The sequence below is a fragment of the Eretmochelys imbricata genome, chromosome 11 (genome assembly GCF_965152235.1).
Source record: "Eretmochelys imbricata isolate rEreImb1 chromosome 11, rEreImb1.hap1, whole genome shotgun sequence".
Taxonomy (NCBI): domain Eukaryota; kingdom Metazoa; phylum Chordata; order Testudines; family Cheloniidae; genus Eretmochelys; species Eretmochelys imbricata.
The window spans coordinates 82,035,464-82,049,693 of NC_135582.1; the positions used below are offsets into that span (position 1 = coordinate 82,035,464).

Sequence of the window (14,230 nt, forward strand, 5' to 3'; positions counted from 1 at the left end):
GAAGTGAGGCTTACTGGCCTGTAGTTCCCAGGATCCTCCTTCTTCCCTTTTTTAAAGATTGGCACTACATTAGCCTTTTTCCAGTCATCCGGGACTTCCCCCGTTGGCCACGAGTTTTCAAAGATAATGGCCAATGGCTCTACAATCACAGCCGCCAGTTCCTTTAGCACTCTCGGATGCAACTCATCTGGCCCCATGGACTTGTGCACGTCCAGCTTTTCTAAATAGTCCCTAACCACCTCTTTCTCCACAGAGGGCTGGCCATCTATTCCCCATGTTGTGATGCCCAGTGCAGCAGTCTGGGAACTGACCTTGTTTGTGAAGACAGAGGCAAAAAAAGCATTGAGTACATTAGCTTTTTCCACATCCTCTGTCACTAGGTTGCCTCCCTCATTCAGTAAGGGGCCCACACTTTCCTTGGCTTTCTTCTTGTTGCCAACATACCTGAAGAAACCCTTCTTGTTACTCTTGACATCTCTCGCTAGCTGCAGCTCCAGGTGCGATTTGGCCCTCCTAATTTCATTCCTACATGCCCGAGCAATATTTTTATACTCTTCCCTGGTCATATGTCCAACCTTCCACTTCTTGTAAGCTTCTTTTTTATGCTTAAGATCCGCTAGGATTTCACCGTTAAGCCAAGCTGGTTGCCTGCCATATTTACTATTCTTTCGACTCATTGGGATGGTTTGTCCCTGTAACCTCAACAGGGATTCCTTGAAATACAGCCAGCTCTCCTGGACTCCTTTCCCCTTCATGTTAGTCCCGCAGGGGATCCTACCCATCCGTTCCCTGAGGGAGTTGAAGTCTGCTTTCCTGAAGTCCAGGGTCCGTATCCTGCTGCTTACCTTTCTTCCCTGTGTCAAGATCCTGAACTCAACCAACTCATGGTCACTGCCTCCCAGATTCCCATCCACTTTTGCTTCCCCTACTAATTCTTCCCGGTTTGTGAGCAGCAGGTCAAGAAAAGCTCCCCCCCTAGTTGGCTCCTCTAGCACTTGCACCAGGAAGTTGTCCCCTATGCTTTCCAAAAACTTCCTGGATTGTCTATGCACTGCTGTATTGCTCTCTCAGCAGATATCAGGAAAATTAAAGTCACCCATGAGAACCAGGGCATGCGATCTAGTAGCTTCCGCGAGCTGCCGGAAGAAAGCCTCATCCACCTCATCCCCCTGGTCCGGTGGTCTATAGCAGACTCCCACCACTACATCACTCCTGTTGCTCACACTTCTAAACTTAATCCAGAGACACTCAGGTTTTTCTGCAGTTTCGTACTGGAGCTCTGAGCAGTCATACTGCTCCTTTACATACAGTGCTACTCCCCCACCTTTTGTGCCCTGCCTGTCCTTCCTGAACAGTTTATAACCATCCAGGACAGTACTCCAGTCGTGTGAGTTATCCCACCAAGTCTCTGTTATTCCAATCACATCCTAATTCCTTGACTGTGCCAGGACTTCCACTTCTCCCTGCTTGTTTCCAAGGCTTTGTGCATTCGTATATAAGCACTTGAGATAACCTGCTGATTGCCCCTCATTCTCAGTAGGCAGGAGCCCTCCCCTCACAGATATTCCTGCCTGTGCTTCCTCCTGGTATCCCTCTTTCCCACTTATCTCAGGGCTTTGGTCTCCTTCCCCTGGTGAACCTAGTTTAAAGCCCTCCTCACTAAGTTAGCCAGCCTGCTCACAAAGATGCTCTTCCCTCTCTTTGTAAGGTGGAGCCCGTCTCTGCCCAGCACTCCTCCTTCATGGAACATCATCCCATGGTCAAAGAATCCAAAGCCTTCTCTCCGACACCACCTGCGTAGCCATTCGTTGACTTCCATGATTCGACGGTCCCTACCCAGGCCTTTTCCTTCCACGGGGAGGATGGACAAGAACACCACTTGCGCCTCAAACTCCTTTATCCTTCTTCCCAGAGCCACGTAGTCCGCAGTGATCCGCAGTGATCAAGGTCATTCTTGGCAGTATCATTGGTGCCCACGTGGAGAAGCAGGAAGGGGTAGCGATCCGAGGGCTTGATGAGTCTCGGCAGTGTCTCCGTCACATTGCGAATCTTAGCCTCCGGCAAGCAGCAGACTTCTTGGTTTTCCCGGTCAGGGCGGCAGATAGATGACTCAGTCCCCCGGAGTAGAGAGTCCCCGACCACCACCACCCGCCTCCTTCTCTTGGGAGTGGTGGTCGTGGAACCCTCCATCTCAGGACAGCGCATCTCATGCCTTCCAACCAGCGGAGTCTCCTTCTGCTTTCTCCCCTCAGACATATCATCTGGTCCACTCTCCGCAACGGTACCTGTGTAGAGAACATGAAAGCGGTTAGTTACCTGTGTCCGCGTTGCTGGAACCGAGACATTCCCCCTTCTTCTTCTGGAGGTCACATGTTGCCAAGCGTCTTCACTGGCCTCTTGGCTCCGCTGTGCAACCTGCTCTAAATCTTTAGAGCTTTGTGCCCCTAGAAGCATATCCTGACTTTTGTCCAGAAAATTAACATAACATCACTGTATCCCGGAGTGGGCAAACTTTTTGGCCCAAGGGCCATATCGGGGAATAGAAATTGTATGGCGGGCCATGAACGCTCACAAAATTGGAGTGGGGATGCGGGTTCCAGGGTGGGGCTGGGGATGAGGAGTTTGGGGTGTAGGAGGGTGCTCCAGGCTGGGACCGAGGGGTTCGGAGGGCGGGAGGGGGATCAGGGCTGGGGCATGGGGATTGGGGCGTGGGGAGAGGCTCGGGGTGCAGGCTCCGAGTGGCGTTTACCTCAAGCAGCTCCTGGATGCAGTGGCATGTCCCTTCTCCGGCTCCTACATGGAGGTGCAGCCGGGCAGCTCTGTGTGCTGCAGCATCCGCAGGCACTGCCCTCGCAGCTCCCATTGGAGAGCTGGAGGGGGCCATTGTGGCGCGTAGTAGTTGGAGCGGGGCCATGCCGACCCCTGCTATATCTCCTTGTTTAACTGAGGACATGTGCCCTGCAGAACAATCAGAAGTCTGGAATAACGGAACTATGCTGCATGAAGTTCCCTCGTTTTCTTTTCACCCCCACGTTTATTGAATGTGAGCTAGAACATTGCTGGAAGAATGTTATGGAAACAGTTAAGAGAGCAACAATGAAAATGTGGCTTTCAGAGGCCACATTTTCACGCTTTTCCCTACAATCATGAGGGCTAGAAACTTAGCTTCTTTTTACAAAATGAAAGCTGAGATTCTCAAAATCACATGATTCCAGTAGCTGGGGCTTTAAATATTATGAGACTTATAGTACTGAAGAGTTGGGAACAGTGAAGGTCTCTACAGAGAAATAGCTATCCTTCTCTCTGATCTGTGCTCTCATGTCTAGATGGAGTCTTTTGACAACACACCATTAAGAAGGAACTTGCACTTCCTTCATTATATTGAAATAGTGTCTTTTTTTTAAATGTCTGTGACGTAGCCCAGGGTATAGTCTGGACTGTTGAATTGCTGTGTCCCTTTAATTTTCCAGCCCAGAGTGCCTTTTACACTGCTCTGCAGTGAAAAGCCACCAACATGTAAAGTCATTTCCAGCCAAGTTACATGAATGCTCTTCCAGCCACTCATGAACTACATATAGGGCGCTACCTGCAAATTCTTGGTCCCAGCCTTGCGCCCAAGAAATGTACATCTTGCACTGTCCAGCACACTACTGAACAATGCAAGCTCGTTAATGGCTCGTCACTTCATCAGAGGAAATGATTATGCACCAGCCTTTGTTAACGTGAGTAGAGATTCCCCAAACACTTCAAGCAAAACACACTGGTTTAGATAAAACAAATTTATTAACTAAAGGAAGATAGATTCTAAGTGATAAGACATAAAGGTCAGAATTGGTTACAAAAGAAATAAAACATAAACACGCAAGCTATTTCCTAAGCTTTACCAAGGTGAATTGTTCTAAAAGCAAAATAGTTTTTCTCACTCAAAAGCTTTCAGCAGTCTGTATTAGCTGGAAATCCTCAACCATGATAGCGACGTTAACAAGGCCAGCTTACTATAAAGAACTCAAAGAAGACCCCACACCACACTTTACCCAGGAGTTTAAGGATATCATCTAATCCTTTCCCCCCAAAAATCCAAGAGAAACTCTACAAACTCATCCCCCGATCTTAGGAGACTTGCAGCCCTGTTTCCAGACTGAAGGGGCTTGGCTAGCCAAATGGGCCCACACCACTGGTGGCTACTTGTGGCTATCCTTAAATGTGCTTAGAAGAGACTGTGACACTCTGTACCCTAAAGCAAGGCGCTGGCACCCCCAAATTCACCATAGTAATAGAATTAGAATATGTTTTGTACAAAACGTGCTTTGTAAGGGATCATTCTAAAAGTCTTGATCTGTTGAACATTGATATCCTGTTGGATTGTATATGCTGTTGTATCTGAAGTTGTGAATATTGACTATGTACCAGTATTTAAAATGTGTTTGCTCCTGGAGTGACACCCACAAGGTAGTTTACATCCAGTTTAGTCAGTACATTGGGAATGGACTATAAGGTGGATAGAAAGCTGGCTAGATCATCGGGCTCAACAGGTAGTGATCAATAGCTCCGTGTAATGGTCTCATGTTGCAGTGGGGGAGGTTTAGGTTCGATATTAGGAAAAACTTTTTCACTAGGAGGGTGATGAAGCACTGGAATGGGTTACCTAGGGAGGTGGTGGAGTCTCCTTCCTTAGAGGTTTTTAAGGCCCGGCTTGACAAAGCCCTGGCTGGGATGATTTAGTTGGGGTGGATCCTGCTTTGAGCAGGGGGTTGGACTAGATGACCTCCTGAGGTCCCTTCCAACCCTGATATTCTATGATATTTAAGCTGATGGCCCATTAAGTAACACAATAGGCCTTAGAAGAAGCTTGTGCCCACCCTCTGGATAATGGATGCTATGACCCATCGAAGCACGCAATGGCATGTGACCAGATCATGGGACACTGGACTCCATCTTGCACCTGTAGTTTTCCATGAACTGTGCTGGGGGCTTTGTTTGGGACAATGAAGTTTCTGCCACATGGGAGAAGCTATTAAAGGAGGAAGTGATATAATCACTTGTCCTCACTCCCCCCAGAACTTAACACCTGGAACAAAGACTGGGCTGGGGAGGTGGTCCCAGGCGGGAAAGGAGGAATCCTAGCCTGTGTATGGAAGATTGGTGAACTGTTTGTACCACCGGGGTGAGACACTGCTTGATTCAAATCCTGTCTAGTGTATAGAACTTAGATTGCGATTTTGTTTTATGTTTTAGGTAACCTGCTTTGATCTCTTTGCTATTACTTATAATCACTTAAAATCTGTTTTATATTTTACCTAAAAACAGTGTAGTTTGAGCGAAGTGCATGAAAAAAATCTTAGCTCAGTTAATAAAAATCTGTTCATATCCTCTCCACATTGAGGGAGGGGCGGACTGGGTAATAAACTTACACTGGTCAGGTTTTTGACCAGGGCAGGATGGTACAGTTCTGGGGTCCTAGGCTGGGGAGCTGGGGGGAATTAACTGGAGCCTCTCTCTTTTTGGTTCAAGAGTGGCTGGCGAAAGTGGGGTGTGTCCCTCCCTGTGAATGCTTGTGTGAGTGCAGGACCTTGAGGGGTTTGCAGCTTGTCACGTTATCACAGTGTGAAAGGGAGTGCAGGTTGGTGAGACAGAGGGCTCAGTGGTACCCCAGTTCCATGTTGCACCCCGGGAATGCCCATCACAGACACTCATACATATTTGTAGTAAAAACCAATGAGCTGGAAACCAGTAGTTTGGCTGTGTCCTCTGAGGCATGGCACACATTTTACATACCATGAACCAATGGGCTACTACGTGGTGGCTGTTGGAGAGTAGGCCTGAACTTTGCAATTATTTTATTCCTCTCAATATTAAAGTGCGTGTTTAACTTTGTCTTTGGCTCAGGACTGGGCTTTTTTGTCCTCTGATGTCTTTGCTGGGATGAAGATTGATCCCAAAACTCTGGTGAAGAAGTTGGATTTGGACTCCCGAAGCATTGTCTCAGCCCAGACAGGTAAGGGGTGCTCTGTAGGGAGCGATAACTGCCAGACTGAGCACCTCTCTTCTGTAAGAGAGGGGGCTGCTTGTACCTGCTGCAGGGTTGGCTGGATTTCAGTTGCCTTGTTGGGATCTCAGGACTGAGGTTCTGTACCCACTGGGATCTTGTATCATGCTCATAGCTAGGCATATAGCTATGTGCATGTTGAATCAGGTGACCATCAGAAGTAAACATGAAGAAGTCAGTGCTGTTATTCCTTTGCACCTCTGAGCCCCGGTGAAATCTGGTGGTGGCCTGAAGGAAGAGCAGGTGTGCAATCACAGAATATAAACGTGTTCTGAGCTGAGTAGTTAGTGTGGATTCAAACAGTAGCCATCTTAGATTGTAGAAAGACTCTTGCGAGTAACCTCACTTACCTTAGCTGTGTTTGGATGTGTGTGTTCAGCATCTGGCCTTGCAGTGCCTGTGAACAATTAATACAAGGAGAATGAAATCAGCTGCTGAATTCTGATGCATGCATGACCTTGGGTCCGAGGAGAGGGTTTTAAAACTGGGTTCCAAGTGAGGGTTGGAGGTGGCAGTTAAGCTTTTGCCTTGCTCTTCATTGAGCCTTCCCTGCTCTTCTTTGGGTCCGTCATAAAACAAACCGTGAGAAGAAAGCGGGAGGGAGGAAGAAGAGTGAGGACTGGGAGGGAGCACTATGGACCCTCATCTGATCCGTCTCCAGAGGATGCTGAGTGGCGGCCAAGCCGACTCCACTCTCACGTTCCGAAGCGGAAAGTGGGTGCGAAGCTAATCTCAGTCCTGGGCTGGAACTATGGCTCGATGTACACTGTGATTCTCATAAAAAGAAAAGGAGTACTTGTGGCACCTTAGAGACTAACCAATTTATTTGAGCATAAGCTTTTGTGAGCTACAGTTCACTTCATCGGATGCATACTGTGGAAACTGCAGAAGACATTATATACACAGAGACCATGAAACAATACCTCCTCCCACCCCACTCTCCTGCTGGTAATAGCTTATCTAAAGTGATCACTCTCCTTACAATGTGTATGATAATCAAGTTGGGCCATTTCCAGCACAAATCCAGGTTATCATGCACATTGTAAGGAGAGTGATCACTTTAGATAAGCTATTACCAGCAGGAGAGTGGGGTGGGAGGAGGTATTGTTTCATGGTCTCTGTGTATATAATGTCTTCTGCAGTTTCCACAGTATGCATCCGATGAAGTGAGCTGTAGCTCATGAAAGCTTATGCTCAAATAAATGGGTTAGTCTCTAAGGTGCCACAAGTACTCCTTTTCTTTTTGCGAATACAGACTAACACGGCTGTTACTCTGAAACCTGTGATTCTCATAAGCATTTTCTTGTCCAAGTTTATTTTCTTCCTGAAAATTAATAGTGGTAACAAATAGCATGCAGTGCCTTTGCTTTCCTTCACCATTACAGCCAGCCTGAGTCCTCTTGCATCAAACGGGCTAAAAACAAAACCTGCCAGTATCGCAGGCAGGGTAGTGATTGGTGGTGACGTGGAGCAGCCCGAGTGCACGGATCGATGGTGTTGGTACTGTGGCGTGAGGGAGCAGCAAGGTTGGATCGGGACACGTTAGCCCACGAAGGCAGCCTCCTGTGCAGGTGTTAGGTGCTTTGTTCCATGACTGACTTGCCTCTGTCTGTGTGTCAGGAGGGCTGGGGGGAGAGGTACATAACCTACCTTTGTCATTTGCGTAAACCATAGACTGTCACAGGCTGGCAGTCTGAGTCTCGCACTGCAGACCACAGCTGTACGCTGGCAGCTCGGCCTGGTTTATAAATAGACCCGTGCTGCTGGTCTCCATGGAGCGCTGATGATGCAGATGTGCAGTGCCTGGCAATATTTAACCCTCTCCTGAGATTCTAAAGGCTGCTTTCTTCCAGACCGCGGTGTGCTGACCCCCCCACCTTCTGTTCAGCCTCTTCCTTTCGACTGAGGCTTTTGGTGCCGAAGGCTGTGACTGGAGACCAGTGGGGCAGAAAGGAGGTGCTTTCTCTTCCCTCCCTGGGCCCCTTCCTCTCCTGTTGCTCTGGAACCCACGGGCATTGGCTTGCTATCGAAATCCGTTCGCATTTTTTGTATGAATTCAGTGAACTCTAGCTGGGTCTTGCCTACAGCAGCTGACCACCCCAGAGGGAGAAGAGAAGGGTCAGCCAGTATGAGAGGTATGTGCTTTGTCCCCAGGGATCACTGTGCGCAGGGGAGAGCATCCCCCGCGGGGAGTTCAGCCTGATTTCTCCCGTGGCCTTGGATCTGTGGGTGGAGGTGAACAGGAATTCTCCTACACACGCTGTTGTTTTAAGGCTCAGTAGCAAAGCACAGAAGTGTTTCTCTCCCACCCGCTTTGCCAGCCCTGAGAAGGTTGGGTTCGCAGACTCCGCCGGTACCCCGCTGCGGGTCCAGGAAGAGCGCAGGAGAGGCTGGATTTTGCTCCATTTGAAAGCGGCTACACCGCATTTGAAGTGGTTGTTTCCTGATGCCCTCGCTGCGGGAGTGTGCCGCGCTCTGTAAGCCTGACGTGGCCAGGGGTGCCTGTCCCTGCCCGGAGCTGTGTGAATCGCCACGTCCTGCGGGCAGCGCCACACGGGGGCTCTTGGCTGACCGCCAGCGACGTGCTGCACGGCGGCCCCGCCGCGGGCGCTAGAAGTGAAGGCGGGAGCCAGGCAAAGCCCCACGGGCTGCTTGGGGTGCTTCCGGAGCTGAAAGGGGCCTCGCCACCAGCAAGGGTCCGGAATGGCCCCACTGCTGGGGAGGAGGTGGATTTGGGCTCCAGCCACTGTGGCTCCGGTGCGCTCTGTGTGGCCAGGCTCCGTCCACGCTGCCAAAACCCACCACGGCAGCGTCTCGGAGCCGGGCCTATAGGCTCGCTGCAGTGCCACCCATAGCAGGAGCCTGGGGGGGGGGCGGGAGGTTGCGGAGCCTGTGCCCCTGCTGAGGGGGAACGGCCACCCTGCTAGGCCTAGCACTGCAGCGTGAGCCCCGGGCCCCGAGACTGGCTGCTGCTTGTGTGGCTTCTTTGGTGGCAGTGTAGAGCCAGGGCGTGGGGAGGCCCCATCTCTGCAGCTCCTGGCTCGTCGGGACCAGGGAACGGCTCTTACTGCTTCCAGACTGGTCAGAGGCGGAGAGCCCAACAGCTGCTGCCCTGAGGGGCTGACTGGGAGGGACAAAGGGCTCTGGGGTTTCCCTTCCTATTTCTCTGTGTAGAATGAGACTGGCTGCCGGAGTCTCTGCTTCCCACCAGTGGTCTAGCTAACCCATCTCCCAGATGTCCCGGGTCACCTCTTCCTCTCCCGGTGTTCTGAGTCCTGCCCTCTGGCTCCCCACATTCCCTTGATCTGCCCCCCGCTTTGATTCCTCCTGTCCACCTGGTCTCCCCCGCCCCTTCCCAATGATACTGCCAAGAATGACCTTGAGCGGATCACTGCGGACTACGTGGCTCTGGGAAGAAGGATAAAGGAGTTTGAGGCGCAAGTGGAGTTCTCGTCCATCCTCCCCGTGGAAGGAAAAGGCCTGGGTAGGGACCGTCGAATCGTGGAAGTCAACGAATGGCTACGCAGGTGGTGTCGGAGAGAAGGCTTTGGATTCTTTGACCATGGGATGGTGTTCCATGAAGGAGGAGTGCTGGGCAGAGACGGTCTCCACCTTACGAAGAGAGGGAAGAGCATCTTTGTGAGCAGGCTGGCTAACCTAGTGAGGAGGGCTTTAAACTAGGTTCACCAGGGGAAGGAGACCAAAGCCCTGAGGTAAGTGGGAAAGCGGGATACCAGGAGGAAGCACAGGCAGGAATGTCTGTGAGGGGAGGGCTCCTGCCTCATACTGAGAATGAGGGGCAATCAGCAGGTTATCTCAAGTGCTTATATACGAATGCACAAAGCCTTGGAAACAAGCAGGGAGAACTGGAGGTCCTGGTGATGTCAAGGAATTATGACGTGATTGGAATAACAGAGACTTGGTGGGATAACTCACATGACTGGAGTACTGTCCTGGATGGTTATAAACTGTTCAGGAAGGACAGGCAGGGCAGAAAAGGTGGGGGAGTAGCACTGTATGTAAGGGAGCAGTATGACTGCTCAGAGCTCCGGTACGAAACTGCAGAAAAACCTGAGTGTCTCTGGATTAAGTTTAGAAGTGTGAGCAACAGGAGTGATGTAGTGGTGGGAGTCTGCTATAGACCACCGGACCAGGGGGATGAGGTGGATGAGGCTTTCTTCCGGCAGCTCGCGGAAGCTACTAGATCACACGCCCTGGTTCTCATGGGTGACTTTAATTTTCCTGATATCTGCTGGGAGAGCAATACAGGGGTGCATAGACAATCCAGGAAGTTTTTGGAAAGCGCAGGGGACAATTTCCTGGTGCAAGTGCTAGAGGAGCCAACTGGAGGGGCGGGGGGGAGCTTTTCTTGACCTGCTGCTCACAAACCGGGAAGAATTAGTGGGGGAAGCAAAAGTGGATGGGAATCTGGGAGGCAGTGACCATGAGTTGGTTGAGTTCAGGATCCCGACACAGGGAAGAAAGGTAAGCAGCAGGATACGGACCCTGGACTTCAGGAAAGCAGACTTCGACTCCCTCAGGGAACGGATGGCCAGGATCCCCTGGGGGACTAACTTGAAGGGGAAAGGAGTCCAGGAGAGCTGGCTGTATTTCAAGGAATCCCTATTGAGGTTACAGGGACAAACCATCCTGATGTGTCGAAAGAATAGTAAATATGGCAGGCGACCAGCTTGGCTTAATGGTGAAATCCTAGCGGATCTTAAACATAAAAAAGAAGCTTACAAGAAGTGGAAGGTTGGACATATGACCAGGGAAGAGTACAAAAATATTGCTCGGGCATGTAGGAATGAAATTAGGAGGGCCAAATCGCACCTGGAGCTGCAGCTAACAAGAGATGTCAAGAGTAACAAGAAGGGTTTCTTCAGGTATGTTGGCAACAAGAAGAAAGCCAAGGAAAGTGTGGGCCCCTTACTGAATGAGGGAGGCAACCTTGTGACAGAGGATGTGGAAAAAGCTAATGTACTCAATGCTTTTTTTGCCTCTGTCTTCACTAACAAGGTCAGCTCCCATACTGCTGCGCTGGGCATCACAACATGGGGAGTAGATGGCCAGCCCTCTGTGGAGAAAGAGGTGGTTAGGGACTATTTAGAAAAGCTGGACGTGCACAAGTCCATGGGGCCGGACGAGTTGCATCCGAGAGCGCTAAAGGAATTGGCGGCTGTGATTGCAGAGCCATTGGCCATTATCTTTGAAAACTCGTGGCGAACGGGGGAAGTCCCGGATGACTGGAAAAAGGCTAATGTAGTGCCCTCTTTAAAAAAGGGAAGAAGGAGGATCCTGGGAACTACAGGCCAGTCAGCCTCACCTCAGAGCCCGGAAAAATCATGGAGTAGGTCCTCAAAGAATCAATCCTGAAGCACTTACATGAGAGGAAAGTGATCAGGAACAGTCAGCATGGATTCACCAAGGGAAGGTCATGCCTGACTAATCTAATTGCCTTCTATGATGAGATTACTGGTTCTGTGGATGAAGGGAAAGCAGTGGATGTATTGTTTCTTGACTTTAGCAAAGCTTTTGACACGGTCTCCCACAGTATTCTTGTCAGCAAGTTAAGGAAGTATGGGCTGGATGAATGCACTATAAGGTGGGTAGAAGGTTGGCTAGATTGTCAGGCTCAACGGGTAGTGATCAATGGCTCCATGTCTAGTTGGCAGCCGGTGTCAAGTGGAGTGCCCCAGGGGTCGGTCCTGGGGCCGGTTTTGTTCAATATCTTCATAAATGATCTGGAGGATGTTGTGGATTGCACTCTCAGCAAATTTGCGGACGATACTAAACTAGAAGGAATGGTAGATACGCTGGAGGGCAGGGACAGGATACAGAGGGACCTAGACAAATTGGAGGATTGGGCCAAAAGAAATCTGATGAGGTTCAATAAGGATAAGTGCAGGGTCCTGCACTTAGGACGGAAGAACCCAATGCACAGCTACAGACTAGGGACCGAATGGCTAGGCAGCAGTTCTGCGGAAAAGGACCTAGGGGTGACAGTGGACGAGAAGCTGGATATGAGTCAGCAGTGTGCCCTTGTTGCCAAGAAGGCCAATGGCATTTTGGGATGTATAAGTAGGGGCATAGCGAGCAGATCGAGGGACGTGATCGTCCCCCTCTATTCGACATTGGTGAGGCCTCATCTGGAGTACTGTGTCCAGTTTTGGGCCCCACACTACAAGAAGGATGTGGATAAATTGGAGAGAGTCCAGCGAAGGGCAACAAAAATGATTAGGGGTCTGGAACAGATGACTTATGAGGAGAGGCTGAGGGAACTGGGATTGTTTAGTCTGCAGAAGAGAAGAATGAGGGGGGATTTGATAGCTGCTTTCAACTACCTGAGAGGTGGTTCCAGAGAGGATGGTTCTAGACTATTCTCAGTGGTAGAAGAGGACAGGACAAGGAGTAATGGTCTCAAGTTGCAGTGGGGGAGGTTTAGGTTGGATATTAGGAAAAACTTTTCATGAGGAGGGTGGTGAAACACTGGAATGCGTTACCTAGGGAGGTGGTGGAATCTCCTTCCTTAGAAGTTTTTAAGGTCAGGCTTGACAAAGCCCTGGCTGGGATGATTTAGTTGGGGATTGGTCCTGCTTTGATGACCTCCTGAGGTCCCTTCCAACCCTGATATTCTATGATTCCCCAGCAGCCAGTCTCCACTGCTGGGCTGGGGCCCAGCGACCAGACTCTCCCTTCCCTGTCTGCAGCAGGAAGTTTTAGACCCCTGCTGCTCTGGACTGCAGCCAGTGGGGGGTGGGGGGCAGAAACAGGTTGTCAGCTATCTGGGCAGGGACCATCTTTGTACAGCACCTGGCACAGTGGGGTCTTTGGTCTTTGCCTGGGGTTCCTGGGCACTAGGATCATAATTTTCCCCATACGTCCTCCCCCGGGTGGCCAGCTGCAGAGGTGCGCTGCCCGTATCTTTGGTTTGGGGGTGCTTTTGTTTAGCAGCTGCTCAGCATCAATGGCTTCTTCCCTTTCTCCCCTTCCCAGGGGACAGCAGCTGGGCTGGCTTTTGTTAGGTGGGGAGCAGGGGGAAGAGCGGCATTGCTGATTCGAAGTTGGCAGGGGGATGTCGCCCCTCCATCGCTAGGCCCATGCTCCCCGCCTTCCAGCACTGTTTCCTGGCTTCTGTTCCATGGTTTCACGCCAGTTGCAACAGCAGTGTAGGAGAACATGGAAGACTTGGGGGCCCCTGCCCCTCAATGCCACATACATACTCCTCTCTCTGGAAGGGACAGCACGGCCCTGACCTCCCGCAATTGCAAGGGGGAGGTGTGTGTGTTTCGAAGACACACACGCGCGCACATTGGAAGCAGCAGGCTGTGGCCGGGGTGGTGCTGGGACCAGTGTGATGGAGACCAGTCCTGAGGAATAATTAGGATGAATTTTTCCCAGCTCCCAGTTTTGGAAAGGAGCAGCTGACGTTTGGTTTTTAGTGCTCTTGGCTTTTTAAAAATCCTTGCTGATTATTTTCTGCCTGGAATCTCCCTCAGCCACGTGAAGACACCGCTTCCCTCCCCCTGCTCCCCACAAACCCACCCCCCAAAACCCAGGGGACTTCATTTGCACCACTGCCTTGACCTAATTGACCATTTGGCCAGCGTTGGGGCCCTGCCAGCTGTGGTGTTACTTAGGGCCATGCAGTGTCTGTGCACGCACTGTGGGTTACTCACGTGGGCTGTTGGCTGTCGTTCCTGTCACCCCAGGGCAGGTGGGGGGCTCCCGGCTGCCCCTGGGGCCCCCCGCTTCCAGCCCGCCTGCTGCATGGAGGCTCCTGGCTCCCCGCTTGGAGCCTGGTAGCCAGCTGGACTCTGGGTGTGGAGCTCTCCACTGGGAACCTAGGTGGGTGGCTGCCGTGCCGGGCTCCTGGTGAGGAGCCGATAGCAGGGTTGGGGTGTGTGTGGGGGGGGGGCGGGGGGGAGGGGTTAGCAGCGGCTATGTTCCCAGTGGGTAGCCGATACCCAGGTTGCGGGGGGGGTAGCTATGTTCCCAGTGGGTAGCCGATACCCAGGTTGGGGGCGGGGGGGTAGCTATGTTCCCAGCGGGTAGCCGATACCCAGGTTGAGGGGGGCGGTAGCTATGTTCCCAGCGGGTAGCCGATACCCAGGTTGAGGGGGGCGGTAGCTATGTTCCCAGCGGGTAGCTGATAGCCAGGTTGAGGGGGGCGGTAGCTATGTT

At 51.3% G+C, this 14,230-nt stretch overlaps 1 protein-coding gene across 2 annotated transcripts in view; it reads left to right on the forward strand.

Moving 5' to 3' along the window:
• SLX9 (SLX9 ribosome biogenesis factor) overlaps nucleotides 1-14,230 on the forward strand; it is a 116,156-nt gene that overhangs the window by 6,964 nt on the left and 94,962 nt on the right. For both annotated transcript variants that reach the window (XM_077830286.1, XM_077830287.1), the window contains exon 2: nucleotides 5,887-5,995. In XM_077830286.1, coding sequence (XP_077686412.1) covers nucleotides 5,887-5,995 — 109 coding nt within the window. The remainder of the gene's footprint in view (nucleotides 1-5,886; nucleotides 5,996-14,230) is intronic.